Source organism: Manacus vitellinus, unplaced genomic scaffold (assembly GCF_001715985.3).
Source record: "Manacus vitellinus isolate BGI_N305 unplaced genomic scaffold, ASM171598v3 scaffold_48_pilon, whole genome shotgun sequence".
Taxonomy (NCBI): Eukaryota; Metazoa; Chordata; class Aves; order Passeriformes; family Pipridae; genus Manacus; species Manacus vitellinus.
The window spans coordinates 1,422,044-1,446,472 of NW_021940593.1; the positions used below are offsets into that span (position 1 = coordinate 1,422,044).

The following is a 24,429-nucleotide window of genomic DNA, read 5'->3' on the forward strand; positions in this document are numbered from 1 at the left end:
GCACCCTCGCTTCAGCATTAAACCATTTGGCTGTTATTAACTGAGTCACACTAAGGCAAATGAGGAATTTACCAATAAAATCTATGAATATCTTGTTACTCATCTCTGATTTTTGGAATCTAAACAAAGCAATAAAATCACTGGTTCCTTTTTGTGTTATCAGCCTGTCATATTTTGCAATAGTGTTTAGCTGCTTGCCATCTCAGGGGATGTATTTTATTTCCACATTATATGGTTTAAAATGCAATGTCATTTAAAAGCGCTAATACTGTATAATAAATTAAGACTGTTCTGTATACGCATTAGTTTTTATTAATTGTGTTTATTAGCTGTTAGTTAAATCCAATTTGCCAACTGATTTTAAAATAAATACCTTTCTATAATCTTGAGCAATGAATTGCCTTTTTCTACAATAGCAAAACCCTGTGACCAACAGAACTTCTCTAATTATTTCAATTCAAATACCTTCCACTGCGGGAGGCAATTTGGCTGCAGTCTGAGAGTTACATCACCACAAGTGTCCAAAGATATCACTTTAATACACACTCAGAAATGAACAAATGCTGTTTCTACAAGGTGTCATTCCCACTGAGACCAGGCTGGCAGGCAAGTCTCTGTGTCCCTATAATTCCATTCTTCCCCAGGGAACAATTTTTGCCATAGAAGTTTTATTTCCATTGAACAATTTTAACTTCCCTTAAAGAGAGAAACCTTTTCTCGCTGCAGGATAAACAGAATTTTAAAGATTCAGGATTGAAGTTTAACTGTTTCCCTACAGTGTCCAATACTTTCAGCCTGACTACGTTACACTCCAGACAGGCAATTTATCTTGCTGGAATCTATTCACTGCATCTTTCTGTCTCCCAAGTTGTCTTTTCACATAAGCCTAGGAAGTGGGGAAGAAGAAAAATGTGCTGTTGTGTAGGACACCCCTAGAGATGTACATTCCATACCCAGTACAAGAAATAGGCCAACATCCTTACATAGCACCATTTAGCAAAGCAGTGAGGGTTGAGAGAAATGCTGAATTCCTTCCATAAATACACCTACAACTCTGAAAAGAGAAGTATTAATAACAACACTACTAAATATTTAGTGAATCCCGAGAAATCTCTCAAAAACCCTGTCATCACAGAATGTGGACAGCAGTCTGAGTCAAAGATGTAAATACACCGAGACTGAGATCCAAACTACAGTTAGGTTTTCTTCTCCCTCTGTCTAATTGTGGGTCTGTTGTCTAATGTGCTTCTCCTGTGCTAAGGCCCACCCCTCAGGTAAAGCTGGCAGGTTACCCTGATTCACCAGCATTCATAAAATGCTATGAAATGGAAGCATTATGATTCTGACAGCACTGAAGCTGCTGGATATGCTTTCTGTCTATCAAAATAGTTTCAATCATCGACGAAATAATGGCAGCAACGACTACAAACTTTGCAGTGGAGTCAATACGGGTCAATGATGTCAAACCATCGAGCTGCACGGAAAACTGGTCCATGAGCAGCTCTGAAAAGAACTATCACATCTGTCATTCTTTCTGTGTTATCTTTTTCTCAGTCAGATCATAAACTGCCAGGGCTGGGATTAACCCTTTCTGTAACTTGTCCACTGAGTCTGCTCCAGCTAATGATTTATACATTAAAGACCTAAAGAGAATTTGTGTTATCATTTAAAATTCCGTTCCCACGTGTTGAAGATTGATAAAACCAGAACCATTCCACCCCTTAACACTCTTCATTCAGTGGTCCGAAACGCAGGGAGCCAGCTACTGTTGCCTAAACCAGCATTTCATTCTCTGTTTCATGATCCTGATCCACAATGAGCAGCCAAGCCTAATACTTAATACCTAGCTGAACAGAGTATTAAGCCAGAGACTCCAAGATCAAGCATTATACTTGACCTTTTGAATTTTTTTCCAATCAATATCTCAGAAATTGATTTTCTCTTATTCAGTATACCCAAATGGTTTCATTAAACTGAAAGATTACATGACCTCCCAATAGGGAAAGGTCACCAAAACCCATTCTGTAGTCTGTATTATATAAAAGCCCTAATCAGCAACCAGTATCTGAGAATCTCAAACACATCCCCCTCAATCATTATACAACAATCATCCTAGCAGTGGCATTCAGAAGAAATTATGAATATCAATTTCAAAATATCAATTTCAGAAGAAATTATGAGTATCAAACTGTCAAATTTTCAGACTTGGTTAAATGTCTGGCAGCAGAACATACATCTGGATTTGGGCTGCATCAAAGTGTAACTTCTGCCACCGACAGTTCGTTGTAGCAACCATGTCAGAATGTTTCCTGACTCAAATGCATTCAGGAACTTTGATACACCTACAGGTTACTCCCTATGAAATGACAACTGCCCCCAGCTGCACTTTCAATCCAGAATAAATGAGGGAACCACCTTACTGTGACTGCCTGTCCCAATCAGCTTGTAAATGCTTTACTCCTGAGAGGTGGTGAGGTCTAAAGGATAAACCCCCAGGTCCCTTTGCCCTGGGCAGCTTTTCCAGCCACTCTCCCCCAAGCCTGTTGTGGTGTGTGGGGTTGTTGTGACCCAAGGGCAGGACCTGGCACTAATAGTTCTGTACTATCTGGGTCCTGGCACTGGTCTAATAAATGGAGAGTCTTGCTATTAAAATATCAGAGATCCTGTGGGCATACATAAAATAAAATAAAAAGAGAATTAGGGAGTGCCTTGAGCCTTTAAGAAGTGTGCAAACACCTTTCTGTTAGTGATGACAGTGAAAATAGGGTCTTAGTTTAAGATGACCGGACACCATTTTCTGTAATCTATCCCCTGTCCCAAACCCACTTGTTCTGTACAAACTCTTGTTTTCCTGTTCTAATATCCAAGAAATCTCCAAGCCAATTCAACACCACAACCTTCTTCACAGCTTTCAACCCCTCCTGCCTGGTGCCTATTGCAGAGTTACTAAAATTCTAATCCTTGCAGAAACTTTCCCCTCTTACCCCAAATCCTGTCCAAAGGAGTTCCCTTCTAACCTTCTGCCCTAAACTTCCCCAGTTTCTCATTTACAAGAACTCGGCTTGTCATTAAAGCTCATTACAATTAAAGCAATCGTGACCTTTGTGCTAAAGAAGTAGGTCATATATTTACATTTCTGTTTTTACAAGCAGAGGTCCTGCTTTTGCTTGCTTCCAAAAATACTCTCTAGATCCAGTAGGCTCCTTTCTCCTATCCTTTTGCCTTCAGAGTATCTGGATTTATGTTCTTCTACCCTAATTCCACAATGACTGTAATGCAGCATTGCATTTATGTTCTGATTCCTTTCAGTACAGCTGTTGGAGGCCACCATATGCCTGTTCTTTACCACAACTAAGAAAATTAAGGTTTGTAGGGCGGGGTTGGTTTGGGTGCAGGCATGAGGAAGGAAGAGAATGAAAAAGCAACTTCAAAAAACTCTACCCAAGACAACAAAACCAGTAAAAACCAAGTAGAGGAAAGGAACATTAGAAACATTCCATGGTAAACTCACAACATTTTTTAAACTTGTGCTTCTTTCAGTAAAATTAATTGTAGAAAATCCGAGTTAGGGATAGCCTGGTAAAAAAACCCAAAAACGTGGACTTTTTCAAGCAGCCCACAGAATACCAAGCGTAGAAAAATAATGAACAGTAATTTAGAAAGTGCAGTTTAACAAATGCTCAATCTCAGTGAATCATCAAGCAAAAGAGGGGGAAAAAAAACCAATAAAAAAAATTTATTGCATGGCAACACTGAAGTGGTGGGAGTTTTATCTGGCAGAGAAGAAATAAGACAAGGAATATTAATGATTCTGCGCCTTAAATCAAAGCTGTTTTGTTTTGATTTTTTTAAATTCATTCAAAACACATTTGTCTGATCATAAAGCTATGTAAGATGCTAGACATGAAAATAGGTACATAATCATAATCCTAGATTGGTTTCAGTTGGAAAAGACCTTAAAGACCATCTCATTCCAACCCCCTGCCATGGGCAGGGACACCTTCCACTAGACCAAGTTGCTCCAAGGCCCATCCAACCTGGCCTTGGACACTTCCAGGGATGGAGCAGCCACAGCTTCTCTGGGCATCCTGTGCCAGGGCCTCACAACCTGATCTTTACTCTGTCAGTACTGTTCAGATCAACCCCAGAATGGAAAGCTCCCATCTTTCCCTAACCCCATGAACTTCCATATAGCTTTAGTAAATAATGAAATATCTATAAATTATGAAATGCCTCCTTAGTAAGAGCAGTGATCCTCCTTGCCCAACTCTACTACAACTCTGCTCCTGAGGACCTCACTTAACACAAAAATCTGTTACTGTCATCCTCAGCACAGCCCTCCATTTGGCACATCCACTGCAGGCCCAGGGACAACAGCCTGAGTAAATCCCAACCTCAGTCAAAACTCTAAAAAATAGTTTATTGAAAATAACCTCCACTTTCATGGAATCAGTCAAATAACAGCTGCAGAAGCTTTCTCTGGATAAAAGACAAGTGTACATCAGTGTCACACACAAAAAATAGCTCAAGACATGCAAAACTGGACAGAAATTAGATCATATTGTTCCAGATGTAATGGTTGCTTTGTAGAGGCTCGTCCAGGAGGGAAAAGCAGGGAGAAACAGCACAGAAACTGAGCCTTCCTGTCCTCCAGCAGGTCAGCAATCCCACCCTGCTGGGTGTTGGCTGCAGAGTGACTGAGGGTGCCCTTGATCCCCTCACCCAGGTCATCAGTAAAGATATTAAACAGGACTGGCCCAAACCCTGAGCCCTGGGGAACACCCTTGGTGTCCAGCTGCTGCATGGATGTAGCTCCATGCCCCACCACTCTCTGGCCTGGCCACCCAGGCAGTTTCTACCCAGCAAAGTGTGCACTTGTCCAAGCCATGAGCAGCCAATTTCTCCAGGAAAACTGTGTGGGAAACAGTGTCAAAGCCTTTACTGAAGGCCAGGTAGGTAACATGCACAGCCTTTCCCTCATTCACTCAGTGGGTCACCCTGTCTTAGAAGGACATCAGGTTGCCCAAGCAGGACCTGCCCTTCAGGAGCCCAGGCTGGGTCTGGTTCCCTGGTTGTCCTGCATGTGCCATGTGATGGCACACAAGATGATCTGTCCTGTGGTCTTCCCTGGCACTGGGATCAGGTGAACAGGCCTTTAGTTCCCTGGATCCTCCTCCTGGCCCTTCTTGCAGTTGGGTACCACAACAGCCAACCCCCAGTGCCCTGGGAGCTCCCCGGTTAGCCAGGACTGCTGGTAAATGATGGGAAGTGGCCCAGTGGGCATCTTTGCCAGCTCCCTCAGTACCCTGGGGTGGATCCCATGAACCTGTGTCAGAAGTGTCCATTATTGTTTCAGCTATTGCTAACTGGGAATGACAAGTGCCTTGATAAAAGGATCATTGCATTTCCCTTTTAATTTTTTCCAGAGTAATAACATGTTGCAGCAGTCTTCAAAAAAAAATCAAAACACATCCCTTGTCTGTTATAGCAAAATTCCTTTATGTAAATATCAAATGGATATTTATCAGGACCTCTTCTTTGTGCATTAGAAAGTGATATAACTTAGATTTATATATTGATTAATGGGAGTAGCAGAGAGAAAGAAAACAGCTCAAGTCACAGAATGCCACTGTCACCAGGCTGATACCTTACAAACTGGTACCAGTACATGGGCACACACACAGACTCACAGCAACTACCCACACTTGGGTGTAATGTGGATGAATATGCAGGACTTAAACTGACCTTTAGTTGTAGGTACAAGAAGAGGCTGAGAACGGTGAAACACGACATCCTATATTTTCATACTACTTGGCAGAAATGAGCCTTGCAAACGAGACTTTTCATCAGTACCCAGGGAACTGTTCACTAGCACCTGGGGACTTCTCACAAGGTGGTGATAATCTCATTATCTCAGCCTCTTTCCCAATGGAATACCAATCCTGAATAACTGGACACAAAAGCTCACCTTTAGAATGTCAAATAAGTTATCTGCCTCAGTTCAAAGTTAATTAAGATGCAAATTGAAGACCCAACGTTAGAGCATAGCTCCCTAACCCTACATGAAGACATCCAACTGTAGCAGGGACAGCTACTTGCAATAGAAGAACATTTTTCATGCCAGAATGTTTAGACTAAATGGTCTATACCTCTATACAATTTTAATACCTCTATACAATTTTAATTGTATGGTGTTTACATGGCTTCTGACTCCAGAAGGCAGACTCCATCTAACAGATAGATTTCTACTGCTTTTTCATCACATTAAATAATTCCCTTTCTGGGGGAAGTAAAGAGAATGGGAGTCCAGTACAGCTGCCTGATGAATGTCAAAACCTATTCCATTAAGTAAAGGTAATGGCAAAACTCAGGAGAAGCAGTAGTGCTTTATACTGAGTTTCCATTTATTCATTTTGTTTCAAGCAAAAACTCCTATATCCTACAGATAGAGTCCAAGGGAACAGAATATTTACATTTCAGGTTTTATCAATCTTCTAAAGACACTACCTACAGCACAGACAAGCATGTCTAACACATACAAGTCCTGTAAGACTTATTATGCTCAAATTAAAAATGCATAAATGGAATCAGTAAAAAATATGACAGATGAATCACCCTGAACATCGGAAATAAAACTACCCAGTGACTCTATATAGAAGATTTACCTCTGATTTACAAATAAGAGACAAATAGAGAGAGTAACTAATTCCATAGGAAACAGAAATCAGCAAAACATACTCCCAGTAACTGTAATGCTAAACCATGAAACTAAGTTCCTAATAATGACCTCTGACAGACATATCAAAACAGGTGCTGAAGGACACTGTTGCTCTCACATACACACTCATATCCAACTCACTGCTATGCCTATTCATTAGCACTCCTGGAAAACATTTAAAAAGTGTATCACTCCATATAATGAGGCATAAAACTCTCCAGAATCTTAAAATCCTTTTTTGTTTGAGAACATGAGACACCCTCTAATGAATTCATAAATGCTTTCACATGTGGTTTCTGCCTTTCCTGAACGAGAACAACGGAAAAGAATGGGAACTGAAACAGAGTAGATTCCTTTGCTGCTCCTGACGGCTTTTGCAGCCAACTGTGGCAAGTAAAATAAGGCAGCCCTACCACACACGACACTTCCAGCCAACCTCTGACAAGGCAGCAGCTCTGGTGCCAAGCAAATTGTGCAGAAAGCAAAAGACAAACACTAGCAAAGGGTGGCAGAGGCTGCAAACTTGTAAAGCACTAAAAGCACTTATTCTTTTTGCAATACATTCTAGGCACAGTGGGACATAAAGCATTTCATACATTTTTGCTGCAAGTGGCCTAAAGTAAAAAATACCAGGTAAGTGGCAACCTAAGCAAAGAATACAAATGTACTAGAGAAACACTTCAAATAAAGACATAAAATAGTCATCAAGCTTCCAGTAGCTGAGAAAAAAAGAACAGCAACAGAAGAAAGGTCACTGGCATACCCATTAAATTATATGCTGAACATTTAAGAGGCTAATTTTGCCAGATTTAAAAAGATCAGTGATTCCCCCATCCTTAATTTTTGGGTGCAATTTATTGTGTTAGTTCATGACATGATATGGGATGAAATATTCAAAAAGAGAGAGAGAAATATACCAATGGAGAATTCTCTCCCCTCGTGAAATTCTGCAGGTGACCCACACTCATTATGTGATAATTAATACAGTCATCAGTTAAGTCTTTGAACTGAAAAAAAAAATACAAAACCTGTGCTACAAAGAGTAGGAATTATCTCTTTCTCAGTGCCCTGATGTGATTTACAACAATCTATTTTAAGAAGCAGATGCAAGTTGGAAGTTTATCAGTACTATGGCAATTCCCACTCTGTCAGTAATGGGAAATGACAGAAGGAGGCTGCTGCAGTTCTCACTAAAGGTACAACGTTCACCACAGGCAGATCTGGACTTTGTGCAGACACGAATAACCCAAGTAGTAACTGTCACTGGAAACCTCTTCTAAATCTGGCTTTGAATAAAACTTGGTTTTATCAAAATTAAAGAGCTCTGCAACACCAAGTCTGCAGTTCAACTGTTACAGAGCCTGGCATATTCACTCACTGTTCCTCTCATGTTTCCGTGTTTACGAAAGGGTGGAATATAAAATCTTGGTCTTTACATGAACGTATGAATTATCGACTTGCATAAAATGTTAATCTTTTGATCAGCGAATATCTGATGCAGAATTCCAAATACTGTGGCATTTATTTAAGGAGCAAATATATCCAAGGACATTTCTAGTTCTCTTTTTGGAGATGCTCTCATGCAGTGGTGTTCTGATCCAGCTCCAAGACTTTTATCCGTTTACAAATATCTCTATTCTAACAGCGTATTTCTACTTGACTTTAAATCGCACAGAGAAGAACATTGAAATTGCTATGTCAGATAAGAGCACTGGATCTCTTCCAGTTTTCTGTCTTGGAGTGGCAAGCACTGGGTATTTTAAGGGAAACTGCAAAGATCTTCTTAAGACACAGCCCTTATAAGACACAGCCCTACAGCACCTTGTTTGTTGGGTTTTTTTCCCTAACACTCCTTAGTTACTTTCTGGCTTTTACATTGAAACATGAGACTTTTATGACTTTTAACTTTTACTAACTACCCTATGTGAATTCTTTATGCACCAGGCACATCACCTGAGAAGGAATCCCACAGAAATTGCATTGGGGGGTTCAATTGTCACAGTATAAACTAAACTATACAGCTAAAATGAGACATATTGATGATGCAAAAAAACCAAACCAAAACAAGAAACCAAAGGTATATTTGGCTTTCCCTCAAAAGCCCTTCTTTCCTACTTTTCCTAAGAATTTCAAATTAAATAACATTTTAACTCAAAATAAATAACACTTTAGCATCACTCTATTTGCGATTGTTCTGTGTATTAGATTTGTACGTAGTCACCTTAAGATTCGGGTTCTTTTTAGTCTTACATTGATAGAATAAAGCACATCCCTTTCCTAGGAGCTTACGGTCTTACAAAGGAACGTGGGAAACTGCTCAACCCACAGAAGCAGTAATCCTCACAGGAAGCATTTTTGTTGTGTTGATTATATTGGTACATGTCTATTCATGCTCTGGATTTCAGTCCATTCAATCTGTCCAAATGACAAATAAATAATGGTACAAACACATGCTGGAAGATCAAACCAGCAAGGCACTGTGACACAGACAGAAGGTTCTCCTGTCACATATTCATGACAAAAGAAGTTCCCCGTAAGAATGAGTGGACGGAGATGCACCTCCTTGTCTGGAGGCAAAAGGGTGGGTTTTGAAATGGAGTTCATGTTTGTAAGCCTTACTATTTTCTCCCAATTCCTGTTACCATTTAGGGACACAGAAACGAAGCTGGTGGCTCACTCAGGCTCAGCTCTCCTGTGTCCCCCCTGCATGGGCTGACCACAGTCTCTACTTGGTTTATCGGCTGCAGCATTTCTTGCTTTCTAACCATTTCTGTATGCAAAGAAGCTGCCACAGAAAAGGTGCTTCTAAGCCTCTTACCTACTTAGGAGATACAGAATGCTGGGTAGAAAGACTTACAAACTACAAAAATATAACATGCCTGCTACTGTTACAAGAAGGAGAAGAAAGGTAGAAAACTTCCAATCCTCTCTTGATGCCATCTTCCTCTCCTCCTCCCTATGCCTGCAGCACTCTGCAGCATTTCAGTCCACCAGAAATGAATATTTTTCAGATATTTGTTGTTTTACACTGTGACAATGCAGGCAAACACCATGTATAATATTTGAGTTGGTTTGTCGTTTGTTTGCTGTACTGTCCACTGGGTGAAAGACAAAGTTTTAATAAATAGTAGAGTATACTGTCACAGAATCCAGAACAGACCTGCAGGAACCAAGATTATTTTTTTTAATTAATTATATGGGAGTCTGCTGTACACTCAAACATGCTCTGGTTTGGTTGTATGTTTATTTTTTTATTTAATCACATTTAATTTCAGACAATTTTCTTGGGTAGACATGAAAAGATAACCTAATAAGTCATTTAAATCACACGTGTTTTCTTCAGAGCTCTGTTTGCCAGACACTCCAGTGGGAAAAGACAAAGAAGGCTGCCAAAGACAGAATGGAATAGTCAAAACATACCTGCAACAATACACATTTTGTATTTTATTTTCTTTTAAACCATGAAGCTCTAATCCATCATTCCTGGGCATGGGCAAGTGACCTCTGCCTAAGCAGAAGCAGATTCCAGGCTGGGTAACTAACCAAGACTGTCAGTGTAATTAAGATTGTGAGCCTTCCCAGGAACACCAGCTACCAAAGCTCAAATATCTAAAAACTGCTGCAGCTTGCTTAATTGAAAGAGACTTGATTGAATTATTAAAAGCTACCAAAATCTGAAACTTTTAATGAAAAAGAGAACAAACATTTTTTTGCAGGAAAATGGCAGCAAACAACGTTAGGCTGAAGCCAGGGAAGGAAGTGACTAAGCATGTAACTGCAACCATTTGGAATAAATCATTCCTATGCTACTCACAGTGGGAATGAGCACAATTATATGCTTCTGAACTTTGTTCATGTTTATCTCTCTCAGTTGCAAAATCTGCTCAACTGTCATGTCTAGTTTTCTCTTCAGAATGTTACTGATGCTGTAAAATAGCACATCACTGACTGTGTTTGGATTGGAAGTCACAGCCCCAGAATAACACGCTGAAGTCCAAGCAGGAGTCCTAAGAGAGGTAAGCTGGAATGCTTTTTTATCTCTGTGGAGTTTTTCATACATAAGCAAGTGAAAGGAGAGATCGGTAATATTTTAGGGTATTTCAACAAGTCAAACGAAATCAAGTCACTCTGCCCTCTTGCCCTCTGTATGCCTGTTTGTGATGAAGAGCAGTAAGACCAGGAAGTACAAGAATAAAAGTAAGGGAGTTCAGGGAGCTAGAAAATTAGAATGTCAAATAAGTTATCTGCCTCAGTTCAAAGTTAATTAGTTAGTCACAATTTTATACAGAAAATTAATGGTGATATTCAGTAGATATTTAAATAGTTTTCAAAATAGTAATCTTATAACATCAAAAAGGTTCTACAAGAGAACAGATGTTGACAAACTTATTAACCAAAGATATGAGATAATTCTGCATTTTAAAAAAGAAGTCTCTGTTTCTGTATTTGATGACTATGCCATCCTCACATGGAATTTTGCTATTAGGCCATTCTAGTTAAAAAAAAAAAAGGCATCAAAATAAATTATACCCATAATTTATCCATGTGTGAACATGGATTATATATTTGTGCTCTATGCCAAGCAAATGAAAAATAGTAATTCCTTAAAGGTGTATACACAGGGTAGGAATTGAAAAGCAGAAGTTACAGGGAAAAGCATGAGGGCAGAGGGAAGAGCTGAGGAGGAAAGGCTGGTCCAGAGAGTTTTAACTACGCAGTAACATGTAACACTGAAAAGGTCTAGGGTTTGGAGGAAAATAAAGCTCTATCAAAACACCCATATTGCTGACACTGCCACCACCTCATTAGTCTTTAATCTAACATTACTGTTCCTGTTCCTACCAATATGAGCAGGCACATTCAGAGCTCCCTCCTTTCCCTCTGGTCAGAACTGGACACTATCAGGGTTATTTCTTTTCCCCAGGCTGCAGAGTCCAGGACCAGGCTGCAACTTTGCTTGGACTCAGTTCTGCAGTGCCTCTAGACTGATGTCCCAGCAACAGTAGAGTTCTTCATGAACAAAACTTTTCAATGAGATGTCCATGTTAATCTGGCTCCCCAGGAAATAAATTCATTACCTTTGCCACCTATCACGGTCTGCCACTGATGCACATGCAGAATTGTTACAGCAAGGCAGAAGTCCCCTAAGAGAACACATCATTCTTCATAGACAGGCCCACTTCATGGTGACACCTAAGGGTTTCTGAATACTCAGGCTACATAAACTCCCTAAGTGCTGACAATCAGACAATAGGCAGTCTTCCAGCAACGGCATCCTGGCCCGTAAAAGACTGGGAAGCATTTGAGAAATAAATACAATAAAGCTTGGGTTTATTCTAACCTAATATCTCTAGCATCTTCACAGAGACTACAGGCAGAATCACAAGCAGAGGCCACTGCCACTGCCTTGCATTTCACACCTACACATCTCCAGGGCACTTATGGGGGGTACAGTTCATACTCTGCAGGTTGAATGTAGCACTACATGTAAGATGTAATTCATTTCTTTTACTCCAGTGATGATCACTTACCTTCTGTTGCTTCCACTCGTATTCACCTTCCAGCAAGATGCCGGAGGATAAACCTGAATGGATCAACACTAAATCCACTGAAACAGAAGCACTGGTATCAGCTTCAGAGAGCAAGTAAAATGATAGCTTTGCATCTCATGTCATGTCTCTGGAGAATGAGACTGAAGCACATCTTGCCCTCACACAGCTTCAAAATCATAGGGCAAAAAGTCAATTGGGGAACAGCAGAGTGTCCAATGCCTCATTAAGGATATGGGACTCATGACAGGGTCTAGGAAGATCTATCCACTGGCTGCCATGAAGAAAGGTTTGTGTGCAGCGTTACCTCCCCCAGTAGAGGCCCATGTGACCTATGCACAATGCTCAGATTTAAACCAAACTGTCCAGCTGGAAAGGCTTTGTTATCCAGCAGTGTGTGAGGGAAGCCACAGCCCACATGGCCCTGTGACAGCGGCACCGAGGAGATCCTGCGGGTACACCCTCTGCCAGACGTGTCCCTGGTGCCCTCTGCCAGCAACCCAACATTACAGAGGGCACTGACTCCTAGAAAGGGGGCACAGCTCCTGTTCTCCTTCAGCTTATCAGAGAATGTGCAGCACCAGGATCCTTTCACCCTCACCAAGGCCGGGAGAGGCCTTGCAAAGCTAATTGTTGCCAGCAGAAGAGTAAGGGGATATTTTCATTTATCCACCTCCCCCCTACCTCTTACCACCACGGTCCACTCGGACTGTACTGATCAGCTGCTGGGATAAGATCCTCTCTACTCCTAATGCTCTTTCCCTATTTCTTCAGAGCATTTTCTGTTGCCTCGATTTCCCTTGCCCACATGTTCCTCAAACCCGGCTTTCCCACACTTCCCTTTCCTTATGTCTGCCTTTGGCAAACCCTGCATCCTGAGTTTCTCTCTGTCTTCCCACGCTCTGATATTTACACTGGCAGTTATACACCCCAACTCTAATCTGATCCTCGTGGAACAGCAGGTTCATTTAATCACCGGCTCAAAATTGCAAACACATTTTATTAGACTTATCTCTCTTAACGGTTCAGCGATAGCACACCGCAGCACCATTTAGAACGAGCTGCTTCTGCTAACCCAGCTGACTCCTGGTTTCTTCACAGTCAAATAAAGTTAAGGGAAAGACACACATTGTCCCTCCATAAACCCAAAAAGTGAGGCACTTGCTAACTACAGTTCCCCAGAGGGACGTGTGATTCACACAAAAAGGCACTCCCAGACCCCTCTGTCTGTGAGCAGGAAAATGCTGTGTTCTGTCCTGGTCTAAATTCCCAAGTCTATGCATTACAAACACAATCCAATGTGTTTAGAAAGGATCATACAGCTTTTCTGAATGGGTTTCTTATAGAAGCAACAAACATTTTTCAGATTATTTTCTTTTTTTTAAAATTTTGGTGGGTTATTTTGTAACAACATCATTAAACGAGAACTGGATTTTAAAGAGTAAGCATGGAATGTCCTAAGGAAGGCTAATGTGAACCATGTGACAGAACAGGGGAAGGCTTCTGATCGATTTGGAAACCACCAGCACCCGGTTCCTTACACTTTGGGAATTTTACATCCCTTCTCTGCCCCACTCACCCCCATTCTACGGAAGCTGATAGTTCTGTCGTCCCTCTTTTCAAATATACTTAGCAAACAGATGTACCTGGCCATTACAGGTGCCTTCTCATAACACTGAAAAATGCAAGATTTGCTGTTTCCCCTTTTCTCTGCAAAATGTTTCAGTTCCAAACTAGCTCTGTAGAGGAACAGGCTTTCACACTCGATGTCACTTTTTGATTCACCATTTACTATTTTGGCTGTAATTCACATTAAGCTTTCCATAGGGAAGTTGCAGCTAGGTACAGAGAACTCAGCCAGAATGAATGGAAAAAGAAAATACACTCAAATTTAACTAGATAAGGAAAAACAAAACCAAACATGAAATTAAACTGAAGCAAATTACTGAAAAAAATCAGATAGCAGGGAAATCCATCCAGAACAATTTCCACACAGAAAACCTATTGAAAGTTTAGCACCAAGAGAAAAATCTGGACCCTGTGATAGTGCATAATTTCCAAATAAGTCTGAATTTTTCCATCATGATGATGAAGAAAACTGTGTTCATCACAGGCTCTGCCCAACACACCTCTTTTCATCTGGATGAAGGTTAAAGCATATCTAGCAATACATTTGCCAATGTATTTTCTGATGTATGCCATTCCTCCCCCCCAGAATAACAAAGTGGAGCGATCACAGAGTCACAAAACTGAAAACTGCTCAAAAAGCACTCCAGGTTCTGTGGTATCTCAATCTGTGTCTAAGGCTGAACTTCCAAAACACAGACTGTGTTCAAGAGTATAAAAATAAAGGAAATCATTTGCTTAAGAGTTTCAGCTCTGCAGACTTGGCTAAAACACCGTTTTCATAGGCAGAAGAGAAAGGATAACACTGTTTCTGAGCGCTAGTTTTCAATCAGCATCAAGTTATGGAGACTTCTGTCACTTGTTCCTTTTCCTTCCTGTCCCTGACTGGAGTTAAACTCATACCAAGGCGTCAACACACTCCTGGATTTTGGGCACCCAGCAGATATGGTATTAGTTCTAATGGAAATAGCTTATCCATAAGAGAAGTTAACCAGCTGGGCTTCAGGTTCTTTTCTCCTGGTTACAGGAGTCAAAGGGTAATGCAACAGGGCTGCACTGATATACAAGGTGTAGTCGATAAAAGGGAAAGGTATCTTCTTATCTAAAATGCAGCTTTAACTTAATTCTCTATCTTTCATTGTTTATAATATGGCCAGCCTGGTCTGAAATTTTATATGAAATGTTTCAGACCGGGAGCAGCTCTGTTTCCACAACTGGAAGAGAACCCATTCTGCTGTATGAAGATACAGAAATGTAATTTAAGAAAACTGTTTATCAGACACTGGCACTTTTCCTGCTTATGTAATTCAAAAAGGATCTCAGTAAAGAAAATTGAATTTGGCAATCCATTAACATAGATTTGATGGTCTCTCTCTGTTCATCTCTTGATGTCTCACCCCTTTCAGAAAAATGAAAATAACTCTTGGTAAAAGAGTGGCTGTTCCCTCTTATTAGTGCCATATATTGGCAATTATTAAAACCCTGGGAAAGCTGCTGAGGCTCTGCTGACTCATGGTGGCCAAGAAGCTACTTGTTAACTCCACAACCAATATGGAGGAGGGAGAAAAGTAAAAAAAGGAACAGGCAAAGTTTGGGAAGAAGGCTGAGTGCGAGCTGGTATGCTAAGTAGCACCAATTCTTCAGGAGAAAGGATTTGGATGCTATCTGAAGCTTTAAATGCTGTGTTTGAACCAGGTGAAGATTCAAACCTAACTTCATGCCATCTAAGTTTATGAACCTAAAAGAACCATTTCAATAAAGTTTCCCTCTCACAGGCATCTACTATCAACAGAGGAAGAGTAGCAGTTCCAAGAGGCAAATTGACTTACCAAAGGTCTGAACTGTCTCCTTCCTGCTCCATCAAGCACAGAGAGACCCCCAGGCCGTGATGGAAAGCCTACACCAGCACAGCAGGGCTGGCACGTGACACTGCTGTCAGCAGAACAGCTCCTCAGACTCTCACAGTTCCCAGGGCAGCCTTCAGTTTGTCGCTGGCTCCTCGACCCTACGGATCAGACTGAAGAGCCAGGAACAAGCTGCAGCAGAGAATGGGAGATGGTGACACTGACAGAGATCAATGGAGGAATTAACCCTTTCCCACTCCACAAATCTCACCCAAAGGCAAGAGTTTTCACAGAACTCATCTTGATGCAGGATGTATTTCTGATGTGAAAGGTGCTCACAGCTGTTAGCTGGGAGTGACCATGCTCCTAAATTAGACACTAGAGCTTGATGCCCTAGTGGGATTACTAGTGGGATTACTATAAACCTGAACTCATTCACAGACTAAGTACTAGGCAAAGCTGGCATTTCAATGCCTGGAAAAATTTGGGTTTCACCTCATTTTAAGTTATTCTATGCCCACAGCAGTGAATAATAAGAGAAAAGTCAAAGCATATTATTCCAAGGGGTAAGGATTCTGCCTCAGAAAGGAAAAATGGTTTTCAGCACCGTCTAGGTGCATTTGAGGACTGCACTCTGTACTCCTCTTTTAAGGAGCAGCACACTACTCTTCAGGTTCCAGGCCATTCTCACACAAAGAGCCATGATTTTCCACTTCCCCGCTATTATCTTTGATCACATATTTCTTGGTGAAGGAAGACTGCCAGCATGGTGCATTTACTGTACCATCATCTTACCTTTGCTCTGCCCAGATAAGAGGATGTGTTCTTTCCCTACAGCACGCAGGAAAGAAAGGAAGGCTGAGGAAAGACAAGGCAGCTCTTTAGGTGATATATGAGGACTGTCCAGCGTCCCACATCTAAAAAAACTCAGCAGAGTTTACCTCCACATAAAATCCCATCCCTGTCCCGAATTACAGTAAAATCTATGCACCTCATTAAGGTACCACACCAAGCTGCTTAGTTGTTATATTCTGAGGGTTAGGGAAGCCTGTGGTTGGAGTATTAGTGTTGTGGAACAAAGTGACAGCAAGTTGGGAAATAAATGAGCGCAGTACTCTCTTCTAACCTCCTGGCACCGTGCCGTTTAACAGAGAAGAAAAAGCAAAAAGGCAAAATGTCAGCTCCAAAACATTCTTCATGTTGTAAAATATAGTGTCCACGCTGAAACACTTGATAAGGGACACACTGAGGGGGTTGAAACTTCACTGAAAAATAGTGAGTGACTGTAAAAAGGTTACGTGAACACACATCTAAAGCAGTAAGAAAAAAAAAAAATCCTTGGGACCAAAAATTGTATCCATGTCCTATAAATGTCATATCAGCCCTTCAGACCGAAGTCTCAGCAGCTCACTGCTGCCAAGTTCAAGGATGCAGAGCAGCTTTCCCAAACAGCCGGAGAGACTGAGAGGATTCGGGTATTCGACACACCTCGCTGCTTTACGCCGCAGTTGACCATTCCGCCGGTCTCAGGGACTCGGAGCAATCCCTGTTTTCCCGGGAGAGCTCGCTCATTTGCAAGGGAAAGGCAGGGTCTGCACATGCCCGCGGTGTTCCTGCCGCTGGGGGCAGCTTTACATAAGGCAGCGCCCGCCGCCAGCCCGGCGACAGTCGGACGGAGCTCTCGGCAGGAGAGAGCGGGACTGCGCCGAGCGGGATCCTGGCGGGAGCTCATCCCACCTCCTGCGCTTCCAGAGCAGCTGCCCAGCCGGATCGGGTGCTCAGGGAGGGAACCGCTGGGCTATGGAATACAGATGTGTGAATTCAGATAGCTAAACGGTGCTTGGAGAAGGAATCTAACATGCTTCCCTATAAAGCAACATTTTAAAAGCCAGGTGCCTAACTATAAAGATGCAAAAACGTAATATCCATGAAGATCCTATTACCTAGGAAGAATTTGACATTTTGCTGCGAATGCTGTGTTGGGATTGATTTATTCTTGGAGTGTTCTGCACGGCTGGCAAAGAATAATGTTTCAAAATCGGTCCATCTCCCAAGGGGTCCAATTTTTCTTCCTGGGTGTCAGCAAGCCCTGACTCACTCCAGTGCAGCTGACAGGGGCTGCCATGCTTGTGGCACACTAAGCAAAAAACAAAAGACCTAAGGACGACCTTTGAACAACACAAAGGATGGGTATGTTTTTCATATTATCTTTTTTTAATTTATAGTTCATAATTACTGCATAGCCTGTGCTTTAATTACTCCATAGACTTACCTTGATGTGATTTGTTATTATACTTAAATGGTTTAGGGATTACATCTTTTACCCAACTGCTTTTCAGTATTTATATCAAGGTATTCTTAAAAAAAAAAAAAAAAGCTGAGTAAAAAAAAAAACAAACTGTGAAAATTAGTTGAGTCTGGCTAGGGGTTTTTAAAAGATTGTTGAAGTAAAAGATTTTAGCATGATTGAAAGAAATGACTGATGTGTGGGGGGATAACTTTTCTAAGTTGTTTTTATTTCCAGGTTTCAATGTAATTAGGCTACTGAGCGGATCAGCTGTAGCTCTGGTAATAGCCCCTACTGTATTACTGACAATGCTTTCTTCTGCTGAACGAGGATGCCCTAAGGGCTGTAGGTGTGAAGGCAAAATGGTTTATTGTGAATCTCAGAAATTGCAGGAGATTCCCTCGAGTATATCTGCTGGTTGTTTAGGTTTGTCCCTTCGATATAACAGCCTCCAAAAACTAAAATACAATCAATTTAAAGGTCTTAATCAACTCACCTGGCTCTATTTAGACCATAACCACATCAGCAATATTGACGAAAATGCTTTCAGTGGAATACGCAGACTAAAAGAGTTGATCTTGAGTTCCAACAGAATCTCCTATTTTCTTAATAATACCTTCAGACCTGTGACAAATCTCCGGAATTTGGATCTGTCATACAATCAGCTGCAGTCTCTGGGATCTGAACAGTTCAGGGGCTTAAGGAAGCTGCTGAGTTTACATTTGCGGTCCAATTCCCTAAGAACCATCCCTGTTCGAATATTTCAAGATTGTAGGAACCTTGAACTGTTGGACCTGGGTTATAATCGCATCCGAAGTTTAGCAAGGAATGTCTTTGCAGGTATGATCAGACTGAAAGAGCTTCACCTGGAGCACAATCAATTTTCTAAGCTCAACCTGGCACTTTTTCCAAGGCTAGTCAGCCTTCAGAACCTTTACTTACAGTGGAATAAAATCAGTGTGATAGGACAAACTATGTCCTGGACCTGGAGCTCACTACAAAGACTTGATTTATCTGGCAATGAAATAGAAGCTTTCAGTGGACCTAGTGTTTTTCAGTGTGTGCCCAATTTACAGCGCCTCAACCTGGATTCAAACAAGCTCACATTTATTGGTCAAGAAATTTTGGATTCTTGGATATCCCTCAATGACATCAGCCTTGCCGGCAATATATGGGAATGCAGCAGAAACATTTGCTCCCTGGTAAACTGGCTTAAAAGTTTTAGAGGGCTGAGGGAAAACACCATTATTTGTGCCAGCCCCAAAGAGCTGCAAGGGGTGAATGTTATTGATGCAGTGAAAAACTACAGCATCTGTGGCAAAAGTACCACAGAAAGGTTTGAACTAGCCCGAGCTCTCCCAAAGCCAACATTTAAACCAAAACTCACCAGGCCTAAACACGACAGCAAGCCCCCTCTGCCCCCGACTATCGGAGCCACCGAGTCGAGCTCCGAGCCCGAGCACGACACAGAACACATCTCCTTCCACAAAATCATAGCAGGCAGCGTGGCTCTTTTCCTGTCTGTGCTTGTGATCCTGCTGGTGATCTATGTGTCATGGAAGCGCTACCCTGCCAGTATGAAGCAGCTACAGCAGCGCTCGCTCATGCGAAGGCACAGGAAAAAGAAAAGACAGTCGCTGAAGCAAATGACTCCCAGCACGCAGGAATTTTATGTAGATTACAAACCCACCAACACTGAGACCAGCGAGATGCTGCTGAACGGAACGGGACCCTGCACGTATAACAAATCAGGCTCCAGGGAATGCGAGGTATGAACCATTGTGATAAAAGAGCTTTTAAAAGCTGGGAAATAGTGGTGCTTTATTGAACTCTAGGGACTATAAAGGGAACGTTTTTCTCACTTTTCTGGCACAGCTCTTCCATGTCTCTTTTTTGTACATTCATAATACTGGTCATTTTACTCTCATACATAATCAACTCATTGAAATTTAAATACCGCAATCAATGTGAAGCCTGAGCTCTGGTTTAATACAATACCTATTGTACAAACCCTCTACTGATTTCATTAAAGTCTCTCTTGTTTTTAAATAGAAAACTTCTTTCATAAGTAATCCACTGCACCTGCAGCAACTGTGCCTCTGTTTAGGGAGAAAAATGACAACAATGAAAAAAAAAATCAAACTCAGTGTGTGTGTCCCCCCCTTGCCTCCCCAATCCCCTCCCCACCCCCAGTCCTTGCTCTAAAAGTCACTTTTTGAACCCAGAACAAACTAAAGACCCAGGTGCTGTAGCATCATATGAATTTTGAGGTGTCTGAGGAGAGAGATGGTGCAGGAACAGCTCTGAAAGAATGTCTAAGTGCTGCCCAACACAAGAGAGACTATAAAGCCATTGAGGAGTTAAAGCAGCCTTAGGACATGAGGTATCACTAAAAAGCAAAGCTGAGGGAAACCAAGGCTTAATAAAAGTTTAAAAATAAAGAGCTACAATGGGATTTATTGTACTGCATTATAATAGTGTTTCTATAGGGCTGATAACTAGTAATTGAAACCTATTTATGTGACTTCATATAAAAGGTGCCAGTGTTTATCCCTACATCCAGTTGCCTTTCAGAAAGTAGTCAAAAGGCATTCATTAGATGAGGAGCAGAAATTCCTTATTGATGCAATTAGAGGAACTCAAATGTGTGGCAGCAGAAGCAAGACCACTTCCTGCACACATTTGTTTCAGTGCTCATTAGAAATTCTCTTTTCAAGGCTGTCAAAGGCATTAATGTAGCTGAGGAAATCATTAAAATCCATCATTTTCTTCTATTTCTGTTTATTTGCTGGGCTAGGCTTGTTAAGGTCGTGTGATGTGTTTTGCACACTGACCCTCTAATAAGTAAATAAAGCTTCATTACTTAAAAAGCCAAACACTGTACATTTTAGACAGACTACAGCTGCAAAGAGCTTTCAGAGAAAATTGGTTACCCACTGATCTGAGTGCATCCAAAAATCCTTACATAAATCAGTGACAAATTATTCTTCTCTCTTAGCAAAACCATAATGACATTACAAGAATTCACAGATACTCAGTTTTAATGTCTAGCCATTCTTCAGTAGTTCTGGGCAAAATACAGATTTGTAACCCAGCTATTCCCTGCCTTCCTTCTCCCAAAGTCATGTATGCTGTTGGTTGCAGAAGAATATAATACCCCCCATATTTGCAAATAAATCATAACTCTAATTTTGATTATCAGGAAGGGAAGCTATTAAATAATACAGCAGCACCTTTACAGAAGCAAGTCAGTAATTTAATTATGTCTATTTTGTAACTTGATTTGGCTTAGTAAACTGCACGTCTTCAGTGGGAGGGGATGTTTCTACAAAGCAGTTTCACTGCAGCAGATTAGAAAAAGCAAAACCTTAGCAGAATGTGCTCCTGAATTGTTACTGGAAAAAAACCAATCCCAGGCAATCACCTTGAAACCTGCTAGATACAATGACAACAAAGCTAGAAAGCACCTCTTAAAAGCAACTAATACACTCGGAGGGGTTTGGGTTGGGTTTTTTTTCATGTAATGGAACCATTCTCATTTCCAAGGACTGTAGTGAGGAAAGAGCCAAGGGTAGAAGCTTGAGCCTATAGTGAACCCTGCAACAGAGAACCTGTTTTCCTGAGTAGAGGAAGGATCCCACACCATTAATAATGCAAGTGCTCGAGAGGCTTCAGCAGCACAGCACAGTTGTACCTGAGTTGTACCTTGAAAGTTGCTATTAAAAAGTCAATACACATTTAATTATCTTGGCTATTATGGGATTCAGCTTTCTACCAGGAGGCCTCTGTTATCTCTGCACTGAAGGATTAGAGTTTGCTGTAAACTTCATGTTAAGAACCATCCCTGTACTTCCCCAGGCTTTAATCTCTGCAGTGGTGACTGGTATTAGGCACAGCCAAAGAAAGAAAGATTTGGTACAAAACATACATATGTTCATATATATATATACATACACACACACGTGTGTGTATGTGTATACATATATAAATCCATATAAAAATAAAATAAAATTTTGATATTTAGTTTTAGGAATGCTAACTGCAATCAGAAATTAATTTCATACTATTGCTTTAGAATTTTTGCTATTCAAAAATATTTAATACACCTTCTAAAACTTCTTAATGGACTGTGATTGTGGATGAGTTGTCCATAACTGAGCTGAACTTTATATGCTTCCTTTTATGTTTCTTTAATGCCTCGTTCTAACCATAACAATACTCAGAAAGAATCAATCCATAACCTCCTTCAGAAAGCAATGCCTGTAAAATTTTCACCAGTTCCCTTTGAAAAATATTTTATTATGGGCATGAAATATAAAACAAGGCCAGTATGCCATTAACCATGGAGGGGTCACAACAATAATTGTAAAAAACCAGCATGTCTATATTCATGCACAGACATGCTCAGATCAATTAATTCATACGAATTCCCAAACACGCCCCACGCACAGATGAACGTGTAATTGCTGCTATCATCACTGATAATGAAAACACTGTTTGATTACACAAAAAAGATGCCCAGTGTAACTCTCTGAACCTTCTTGCACGGCCTGGGACCTGTGAGCCAAGGTGTTAAATCCCCCTCCAGTGCCTATGGCTTAGAAAACACTTTAAACCCACATCACAGCATGTTAAAACACATTACAAAATCCATGCTTTCACCTGGGCAAAGACTACATGAACTAAGCTCAACTCAGCCTCACCACTGTCAAATGAAACGCTCTGGAAGTGGCTTGTTTTGGGTGGCACAGCCACCAGAGCCACAAATTCTAATAATCTTCTAGCAATGATTTGGTCTTAGCTGAGCAACTTTCAGTCCCTGTGAAAGGCTGCCCCTCTCCTGAATAAAAATGAAGTGTTGAAGCCTCCAAGGTTCCAGAGAAGAAATTTCTCCTTCGTTTCTCTCCAGTATCTAAAATTCTGACCCCACTTTGTGTAGAGTTTTGGATATTTTGGTGCCAGCCTGTGACAAAACTGTTAAAACCTTGCTGAGGTGATGCCAAGGAATCCTCAGAGGATGTGCAGGAGCTATGATGCCTCTTAGAAATCTGTGAGCCTTCACACAAGCATTTTAGGCACTACCTTGAGGAAGGAGATGTGACTGAGTGCCTCTAGTGACCTAGCTCTCCCTTAATGGAGCTGATACTACCCACACATTCCAAGTTTAGGAGAGCAAAAATGGGGTTTCAAAGTGTTTGGAGTTTGTTTTGTTGGTGGTTTTTAGGATTTTTAGTCATCTGCTATTCCTTTTCCTGAGTCATATATGGAGTTCTGGGGCTATCACTGGAACACCAGAGCTTTACAAGCCACAGACAAAGTGCAGCACTCTTCCATGCCCATTGGCATTTGCACTGTTTTTGCAGCCTACATTTATTTAAACAATGTTGAGAGAAATGTTGGTGGAATCACCAGACTGTTTCATTTTATTGCAGCACCCCCAAAAAATTTTAAGGCAAGTCAGGACTTTCTCTGTGAGACACTGTAGAAACACCTTCCAACAATCTCTTACCATTAAATTGTTTACAAGGAATGTTGAAAAGACAGACAGACCATGGCAAATGGACAGATTTGAGGGAATTTGCTTGATCACAAACCAGTTGAGTACTGGGAGCATAATCCAGTCTCCTCACACCAAGACATCATCCTAGCCAGTGGATTACTCAGCCTCTCAACGACTTAGCTCTTGGAATATTCAAACGCTATTTCAGAATAATAAACCACACAAAATGCACCTCTTCGGAAAAAGAAAATAACTGATGTTCTAAGCAAATTCGAGGAGACTGGTAATGTTCATTCACTGTGTTGAGATTACCTCCAGCAATTGCAGAGTAAGAGAATAACAATGAGAACAAGTGGCTTGAGTATAATGACTGCAAACTCCTCTGCTGGCTGGTTTCCCTGACTCACTATCTGCACTCACACAGCCATCACAGCTGAAGCTTTGGCAGTGCCCTCTGTTTTTTTACTATCACGAAATGGTGAACCTTGATATAAAATCCAATTGCAAAATGAACATGAATGTACAATATTCCTGCAAACACAATTAGAAATGTTCAGTTTGCTGCAAGCAAATGGTCTTTGCTGTCAGCCACTCAACGCTAGATAAATATTCTCCTGGATGAATTTCTGTGGAACAATAGTGACATCCAGTGGGAGCGAGTTTAATCACAGGTATCTCTAGTATATATCAATTCACACAGAGATGTGTTTTCCTTCTCACTTCGTGTCTTTCTTTATCACATGGCAGAAGCATCAAACTCTTTCAGCATACTAAGTACTCAACTGTATCTGTGTATTGAATTCATAACCTGAATGTAAGGAATATATGGAAAAAATAAGAGTAGATAAATGCCAGCAAGAAACAGTTTATCCAGTGTGTAAATCACTACTGCCAGTAAAAGGCAA

The 24,429-nt window shown here is 41.1% G+C and overlaps 2 protein-coding genes across 3 annotated transcripts in view; one reads left to right on the forward strand and one right to left on the reverse strand.

Moving 5' to 3' along the window:
• CTNNA3 (catenin alpha 3) overlaps positions 1-24,429 on the reverse strand; it is a 427,660-nt gene that overhangs the window by 214,011 nt on the left and 189,220 nt on the right. The window lies entirely within an intron of this gene.
• LRRTM3 (leucine rich repeat transmembrane neuronal 3) overlaps positions 17,417-24,429 on the forward strand; it is a 78,370-nt gene continuing 71,357 nt past the window's right edge. The window contains exons 1-2 of one of the 2 annotated variants that reach the window (XM_008926105.2): positions 17,417-17,927; positions 18,262-19,793. In XM_008926105.2, coding sequence (XP_008924353.1) covers positions 17,924-17,927; positions 18,262-19,793 — 1,536 coding nt within the window. In that variant the 5' untranslated portion in view covers positions 17,417-17,923. Of the gene's footprint in view, positions 17,928-18,212; positions 19,794-24,429 lie in introns of those variants that run through there. The other variant, XM_018079954.1, reaches the window with a different exon arrangement.